At 42.6% G+C, this 9,524-nt stretch overlaps 1 protein-coding gene across 1 annotated transcript; it reads left to right on the top strand.

Annotated features, from left to right (window-relative positions):
• Window positions 1-2,524: 2,524 nt before the first annotated feature.
• Window positions 2,525-2,887, top strand: LOC308295404 (elongin-C-like; the record flags this gene model as incomplete). Its single annotated transcript, XM_080738459.1, has 1 exon — window positions 2,525-2,887. One exon carries the CDS (start codon window positions 2,525-2,527, stop codon window positions 2,885-2,887), a length of 363 nt encoding a protein of 120 aa, XP_080594585.1.
• Window positions 2,888-9,524: the final 6,637 nt, after the last annotated feature.

Genomic DNA, 9,524 nt, shown 5'->3' on the forward strand with positions numbered 1-9,524 from the left:
GACGGATACACTAAAGAGAAGAAAAAGACAAAACAAAAAGAGAGAGTCCTCGGTTCGTTTAACCACTTAGTCCCTCTATGCTTAGTAAAACAGACCTGATTTGCACTGTACTTGAGGAGTTATTGTTCCATCTACCCCAACTGTCTTCACCAAAAATAGCCGATCTACAAGCTCACAACGCGTCACAACGTGATCATCCCCTCTCCTTTTCACCATCCAACAACATCTATATGGGTGTCCACTTCAGCTGGGTCACCACCCACCTGGCAACCAGGCATATTTAATGAACAAGTGGGTGTGTCCACAATAAAACACCATTTTAACATTACTAGAAGCTCGGCCGGCGGCCGAGCGTCTAGTCGGCGCCCTGGCCAACTCGGGAACAATGTAAATAGGGGATGAATGCCCCGCCCTTTAATGTAAACCCCATTATACCTGTTGTCATAGGATCTGTTTTGACCATCTGTTTGTGTGTGTCCATTTATGCCCATATATGGGGATATCTATCTGTCTACGTCCATTTTATGTCCATATGGAGATCTCTGTAGGACCCGTTTTGACCATCTGTTTGCCTGTGTCCATTTATGCCCATATATGGAGTTATCTGTCTGTCTGCGTCCATTTTATGCCCATATATGGAGATCTCTGTAGGACCTGTATTGACCATCTGTTTGCCTGTGTCCATTTATGCTCATATGGAGATATCTGTATCTGTCTGTCTGCATCCATTTCATGCAAATATATGGAGGTCTCTGTATCTGTTTGTCTGTGTCCCTTTATGCCCATTATGGAGATCTCTGTATCTGTCTGTGCCTCTGACTGTGTTGACAGAGTGCTGGTTCCCCCTTTAATGTAGTCTCGCATGGCCAGACTGTTGCCTCCGCGATTTGGTCAAATGCTCCCGGCATACAGTCTGGCAAACCGGGGAAGAAACGATGAGTGCGAGATGAAGCGGAAGTGAAGCCCCCACGTCACTTCCGTTTCAGTCTCACATCACACATATTTATCATTATATAAATAAAAATCATATAAGCATGTTTAGCTTGATGCTTAGCAGAAATGACATTTTAAAATATATATTTTTTGAACGGTAATGCCCGTTTCTGATACTCGCCGTTCGGGAGCTGGTGTTCCAGACTCTATATAGCATTCAGAGATTGTGGAATAGTTGTCTGGCTACGCGAGACTACCTTTAATGCAAACCCCATTATACCTGTTGTCATAGGACCCGTTTTGACCATCTGTTTGCCTGTGTCCATTCATGCCCATATATGGAGATATCTGTATCTGTCTTTTTGCGTCCATTTTATGCCCATATATGGAGATATTTGACCATCTGTTTGCCTGTGTCCATTTATGCTCATATATGGAGATATCCGTATCTGTCTGTCTGCATCCATTTTATGCCCATAAATGGAGATCTATGCAGACACAGTGCCGGTTCCGGAAAACCCTGATGTCAGACATCAGAATCCGAACCTTTCGTGCTGGTTCCAGAAAATCGCGTATCGGATCGGGTCGAGGCCGGGCACTGCACTACCTGCTGCGGCGGGGAACGCGCGTGCCGAATTTGAAATAGGGAATGAATGCCCCACCCTTTAATGCAAACCCCATTATACCTGTTGTCATAAGAACCGTTTTTTTGTTTTTTTTACCATATGTTTGCCTGTGTCCTTTTATGCCCATATAGGAACATCAGAATACGTAACCATGGCATTTTTTGTTGACTCATGTGGCGTACGTGATCTCAGAGCCTTTTATGATGTGATGTCACAATGAGTCAGCGCTTGCGCCGATTTCCTCCGGAACAGCCTGATGTCAACAATCAGCCCAGCATAAGGAGATTCCGAACGTTTCGCGGCTGTTCGGGAAAACCGCGCGTCGGGTCGGGTCGAGGCCCGGCACTGCACTCCGCGCCGCGGCGGGGAACGCGCGTGCCGAATCTGAAGCCGGTGGGACGAGAGGTTCTCGAGATACGCGGATTACAGACATACAGACAGACAGACAGACAGACAGACACGCAGACACGCAGAGACTTCTCGCATTTATAGATAGATAACTTTCTGTACACTTTCCAAGTGGAAAGTCTGACACGAGGTTACACAAGGTTACATATAAGGTGACAATAAAGACCCCAAGGAGTGGGGACTTTCCGATTCTATTTATTAAGCTATTTGAAAAAAGCCCATCTGCTAGCTCACAATGCATTGCCATCTGCAGGGGGATCTGCTGCTGACCACTTGGCGCATCGCGAGTCTCCATATATGGGCATGTTGCGTTTGTGACGTCCACGGAAAGTCAAAGGTTTGATCGTGCTAAAACCTTGCCTTTATAAGGAGCCATACATCATAAATTCATCATCGATGACACATGAAGCTGTGATGTAATCATGTGACATCACGACACATCACAAATATTCGGTATATAACAGACGCCCAACCTCACAGCTTTCACTGTGATAAGAAGAACAACGTATTCTCTTTCTTGCCTAGTTGACATCAACGGAAGAACCATCTCAAATAAAATGGAAGTTGCAGTAGCAGAGAATCTGAATCCCAACAGCGGCTGTGAGGGCCCGGAAGCCATGTACGTGAGGTTGATCTCTGCCGATGGCCACGTGTGCATCGTGAAGAAGGCGCTCGCCCTGAAATACTCCAAGACCATCCTGGCCATGATGAGCGGGCCAGGCGAGTTGGGGGACGACGAGGTCAACGAGGTGTCCCTCAAGGAGATCTCCTCCCACATCCTGGTCCTGATCTGCAACTTCTTCGCCTACAAGGAGCGCTACAGCAACCAGGTCGGGGACGCCCCGGATGCTCCTGAGTTTGATATCGCCAAGGAGGTCGCAATAGATCTGCTCATGGCTTCCAACTTCTTGGATTGTTAGGACGGATACACTAAAGAGAAGAAAAAGACAAAACAAAAAGAGAGAGTCCTCGGTTCGATTCGTGGCTGGCCAGACCATTTGCTGCATGCTGTTCTGTGCTCTCCATAGACTGTAGAAAAATATGGACGAAGCGAAGCCATTGGTTTCTATGCAGCGCAAATGGCCCTTTCTACCCCTTGGAATGGGTGTCGCCATCATAGAATTGTAAAGGCATCAGAGATGCTATTGGCTGCCAACAGTCACGTGCAACGCAAGGATACATGGGAGAATGTGGTCGGAGCCTCCCGAAATACAGCACACGAAGAAGAACACAGCCGGCTGGTGTTAGTTTAGTTGGCCACGCCCCCCCCCCCCCCCCCCGCCCCGCAACTTTATCATTTATTTTAAAATACATTGGACCACATTTCAACAAAACGAATATGATGGTGATTGAAAGGCAATTTTTAACTAGCGATAGGAACCATACAGTATTCATGAAAATGTTAATTAAGGTTAGAAAACGAAAGGGGGAAATGAATAGGATCCAATGGTGGGCAATTCTTTTTGCGATCGGCCGGGGGGGAAAACAGCGCAACTAGCGGCCAATCATAGGAAGTTTTAGTTCCGTATTGGAGTCATTTTAAATCGGCAGAACTATGCCCCTGGTGCTCTCCCAGATTCCCATCTCTACACCAACTATCAAATGAAATAACGGCATAAAATGCCAGAAAAAAACTAAAACTAAAAAACAAGCATTTACATATAAAACATATGGCAGGCTGAAGCAAGTTCATGTTGACTAACCTGAGAACACCAAAGGGAGTTGGTGGAGGGAGAGAAGAGATGAAGGCTTGGGGAGACAATTTCTAGATCAGTGATTCTACTTTTTGTTCCCCCCCGAGGGATTACCCCCAGTTTGATACGATCTTTACCTCTGGGACCCTCGCACCGATCTAGTTTTTTTAAAGCAATGAATCAGAGGTGATGATGGGTGGTTGTAAAAGCCTTGACTCCTCCTTGCTGTTGCATTCTGCTTTTAGGAGCAAGAGGTTTCTACACACACACACACGCACGTACGCACGCACGCACACACACACACACACACACACACACACACACACACACAAAATACAAATATACTATAATATACTAGCACATCTAGAACTGTCTGTGGGCTTGTAGATCGGCTATTGTCAGTGCGCGACACCCACCACACGAACCCACCCACTGCCTAGATTACAGGCCTAATATTGATTGGTTGATTTGATTGAGGGATGGATTGATGGATCCCAGTTAGAGCCTTACGGTCAGCCGACCTTTCGTTATTGAACCCCACTGCTACTGCCAGACTCATAACTAGGGGCGACCGCGCTTTTGCCGTGGCCGCCCCTAGGCTGTGGAACGACCTTCCTCTTCGTGTCAGGTCTGCCCAGTCTATTGAGGCTTTTAAGTCCCTTCTTAAGACTCACTTTTTTAATCTGGCTTTTAACTGCAGCTTTTAAATTTTTAACTTTGTTATTTTTCTTCTTGCTTGTTTGATAATTTGTCTGTACTTTGGTTGTATTGTTTTTCGATTCCACTGTTGTAAAGCACTTTGGTCGGCATTGTCGTTTTTAAATGTGCTATATAAATAAAGTTTTGATTGATTGATTGATTGATTGTTTGATGATGGACTTTATTAACGTGAGTATTAACATACAGTCAAAGGTTATGCTAAAAGGAGAACGTAAACAAAGCCCCAGGGGCTAGTTTCCATTGTGGTCCATTGTCACAGCCATGGTTGTAAAAAAGAAAAGAAAGTACAAAAACATAACATTTGATATGGAAGAAAGAAAGAAAGAAAGAAAGAAAGAAAGAAAGAAAGAAAGAAAGAAAGAAAGATTACAAAATAGCGTCACAATCATTCTAAACCAGGGGTCTTCAACATTTTCAGACCTAGGACCCCTAGGCGCGTGCAAGACACCAGTCATGTTGCCATACCTTAGCTTTTTCTGAACTGACGCCACTGAGTGCTATGGATTATTTAGGTGGGGTCTGAAGAGGTGAGTATTCAGTCCACACAGTGGAAACAAACATACTGTATGAAATGAACAAATAAAAAAAGGGGGCATTGTGTTTTCACAGCGGGGCTGCAGACAGCGAAAGTGCATTGACATGCTCGCTATATAGCCTAGGTTGTAGCCATATATCTTATTATAACAGGGGTGGGGTGGGGGGTGGGTGGGTAGGGGGGATGTGGGGGGGGCTATAATATGAGTTATGGTGGGCTCACAGTGCAGTACAAAGGTGCAGGTACAATAACCATATGGGTCAATAAATCACTCATAAAAGGGCCTTTCTTGCAGCAGTGGAAGTTCCAGGGGAGTTAGGCAGGCAGGCAGCAGCAGACTGCTCTCTCCAGAACAGGCCTCCGTCGCAAATGCACCCATATGTCACTCAGGGGCGTCACAAGGGAGGGAGGGGGGGGGGGGGGAGTGGGACTGAGCAGGGACATGCTGGGCCCCTGATTCAGCCCGGGAAAAAGAGTTGCAGAGGCCCTCATTGCGCGCTATAGAGAGAGATCTCTCTCTATAGCGCTGCTGCTACTCAAAGATTTGCCATTTCAGATCATGACAAGTGATAAGCCAGTGGGCCAATTACATGAGTTATATTTCGTCATTGTCGGGTGGAAACATTGTATGTCCAAAACCATTTAAAAAACGATTTAAACTAGTGAAAACAGCCGATCTACAAGCACACAACGCCTCGCACCGCGTGGCGTTGTGTGCTTGTAGATCTGCTGTTTTCACTACTTTTGTGTGACGGCCTTGTATGATGAAGCAGGGCTTTGCTTTGCGAAAAGATTTACAAATTTGAAACTTGGAGATGCGAGTTTTTCTGCCCGACAGTGATGTTTTACTTTGTTGGCCGCCCAGCCATTATTTGGTTCAATGTAATTATAATTTAATACAAAAGGTTAGCTATAGGCTACACAATGTCCACTGTTATGATGATGATGATAATGATTATTATTTGTAATATTGTTGTATTCTTGTTTGTATTGTTATCATTATTTTTAAGCTATTATTACTAGTAGACTATTGCACGCCTCGCACCGCGTGGCGTTGTGTGCTTGTAGATCTGCTGTTTTCACTACTTTTGTGTGACGGCCTTGTATGATGAAGCAGGGCTTTGCTTTGCGAAAAAAATTACAAATTTGAAACTTGGAGATGCGAGTTTTTCTGCCCGACAGTGATGATTTACTTTGTTGGCCGCCCAGCCCCCAGAATGAAACGAAGGCTGACATTTTTTTCTTTTTTACAATGGCCAGCACGTCCCTGGGACTGAGTTACTAGGTGGAGGGGCCTTATTTGTTTTATACTTTAGCTATTGAAAAATAGCAGATCTACAAGCTCACAGCGCGGCACCGAGTGCCGCGCTGCGAGCTTGCAGATCTGCTATTTTCGTGAAAATGAGTTCAAATCTTTGAATGTATGTATTTTTTATGTATTATTATTATATTATTTTATGAATGTATGTATTAGTTTGTAACTAATATTTTGCTTCTGGGGGGTCCCTGGAACTAAATATTTTGAGATGGGGGTCCGTGGCCAAATACATATAATTTTGTGGGTCGTTCACGGGAAAAGGTTTGAGCACCACTGACATAGAAACATGGGTTTTTCAAAAAAATCCGTAGAAGGATTTGAAATATTCAAAGACTTTTTTTTCCACGATTTTTCAAAAATAGCAGATCTACAAGCTCGCTGTGAGCTTGTATATCTGCTATTTTTCCAATAGTTAAAGCATCAAATAATATGTAATAATGTGTTCCCAGTCTAAATGGATTAAACCCCCACCCCCTATGAAGAACATTCATGGGGCCCGCAGTGAATCCTTGTATCCAGGGCCCAGAATTTGGTGTGACACCCCTGGTCACACTGCAGTGACACACACACACACACACACACACACACACACACACACACACACACACACACACACACACACACACACACACACACACACACGAGAGATATGCCCATAGCCTGAAGTTAAACCATGTTTAATAAACCATTATTTGGTTCAATGTAATTATAATTGAATACAAAAGGTTAGCTATAGGCTACACAATGGAATACAGGTCCACTCGCCAAATTTCCAACTCGCCAAATCAACTTGCTAGGACACCTCTCCAATGAACAGGGTTGTCAACATTGGACTGTCAGTCCAGGAGAATCCAGGAGATTTATTTTTTAGGGGGTGCACGGAACTCCCCAACAGGGGTCTGGTGGTCCTTCCCCCAAAACTTCTTAACAGATATATTTTCCTGTGTTCTGTTGAATTTTGTGCATGTTTGATACTTTTATCAGGCTTGCTTTACTAGCATGGGTACAATTTCAGCCTTAAAATGCCAAATGTAGGTGTACAGATTTGATGACTGAAGCAAAGTAAGACATCCTTAATAATGACTTCTCATCTGGGGGTCCTCCCCCAGAAAATATTTAACATAGTAGATGTAATTGCCAATCATCCTGGGAAATCCAGGAGCATTGACAAGCCTGCCCAATGAGTGTGGACAATTTGGCGAGTTGGATTTTTGGCGAGAAGACCGGTTACCACACAATGTCCACTGTTATGATGATTTTGATAATGTTATTTGTAATATTGTTGTATTATTGTTTGTATTGTTATCATTATTTTTAAGCTATTATTACTAGTAGACTATTGGGTATATTTATTGACAATTATTGTCTAATATCAATGATTGATTAATAATCGGAATTCAAAAACGATTGTGTACATTTTAAGCAGCTCTCTCTCTCTCTCTCTCTCTCTCTCTCTCTCTCTCTCTCTCTCTCTCTCTCAATGTCTAGGCGCATAGTATAGTCTGATTAATTTGAACATGTGTAATTACATTTTCGTATTCATAAATATGAATTGTAATTGATGCGATCTGGTAAATGGTGGTCCTTTGTGTGTGTGTGTGTGTGTGTGTGTGTGTGTGTGTGTGTGTGTGTGTGTGCGTGCGTGCGTGCGTGCGTGCGTGCGTGCGTGCGTGTGCGTGTGCGTGTGCGTGTGTGTGTGTGTGTGTGTCTGACAGTGTACAAATTCCCAGGTCTATTTGGTTCCATTCGTTTACTGTCAGTTAAGGAGAAGACGTTGAAATGTAACATTTTGAGAACCATTTAATGGCTTATATAGGTCAGTGGTTTTCAACCAGTGGTCCAGGGACCACCAGTGGTCCTTGAGAGGGTTCCAGCTAAATAATGGAGAGTTGGTAACCAAGTGGACCCTTATAGATTTTCATTTTGCGTTCTCAAGAGTTAAATTATTGTTAAACACCTGCAAAGAAATCTACACAACCAGAGAATGTAGAAGATGATATTTTGATCAATGATCGCAGCGGAAGTGGATTCCTGGGGTCACTTAATATTCCCCATTCATTTTGGCCATAGACTTTTACAAATATATTTATAACAATTATGTTAAGCCTCGAACCAAGCCATCCAGGATGGAGGTGAATCATGATCATATAACATTTGATCCTATGTGAAAACATATTTTAATATTTCATTATTTGATATACTACATTTAATAACTACCCTTTCAAAATGTTCTTTTCATAGAAAAAAAGGTTATATGGTAATGATTCACCTCCATCCTGGATGGCTTGGTTCGAGGCTTAACATAATTGTTATAATTATTTTTGTAAAAGTCTATGGCGAAAATGAATGGGGAATATTAAGTGACCCCAGGAATCCACTTCCGCTGCGATGCTCTATACCAACATCAATACAGCATGGAATTGTGGACAAAATCTTATCCAACTGATAACAAAAATATTTATGAGTCTATTTTCCAGTTTTGGGTCTGAGAGGCTATAATGTCATCAATTGGTGGTCCGTGGCTCAAATGCTGAATAAATAATAGACAACCTTGATGGAAAGAGTTGAAAACTGTGTTGTACCGCCGCCAGAGGGCGCCTTTGTGCCGCACGGACGAGCCTCGTTAGCACACTGATTTATTGTTCACACTCACACCACACTACAGGCTATATAGATTGAACAAACACGCTTAATTATTTAGAATAAAATGACAGCATCCCATTCTAACGGTCACCTCACTCACAGCAGAGAGACACACACGTTCAAATGGTCTACTCTAAACAAAGGGAAATATAGCTGGTGCAAGTAACTAACAAACAGGCCTGCTAAATTTTCCACTGCTTCTTTATCTCAGACTTTTCTTTTTTCTTTTTTCTCAGACAGATACTGTTTTAATGTTAATATTCATTAAGGCCACAGATGCATTGTAAAATCCTTAGTGTTCTCTCAACACTGATATTGTATATGGATCCAACAATTGTTTATAATTATTCACATTCACTTTATCTCTGTAACCACACACGTTTTGTTGTTGATGCTTAAACTCTTGGAACCGTTGAAGAAAAGGACTTCACATATAACATTAGACAGCCCGAAATATAGCCTATGAAATAAAATACAACAGCATAAAATAAACCCGCACGAAATAAAATAAAATGAAATAAAATGAAATAAAATGAAATAAAATGAAATAAAATGAAATAAAATAAAATAAAATAAAATAAAATAAAATAAAATAAAATGAAAGTCGGTGAATGTATATACATTAATTCGGGCCTGTTACAGTAGTA

Source organism: Nannobrachium achirus, assembly GCF_963921795.1.
Source record: "Nannobrachium achirus genome assembly, chromosome: 12".
Classification (NCBI taxonomy): Eukaryota; Metazoa; Chordata; class Actinopteri; order Myctophiformes; family Myctophidae; genus Nannobrachium; species Nannobrachium achirus.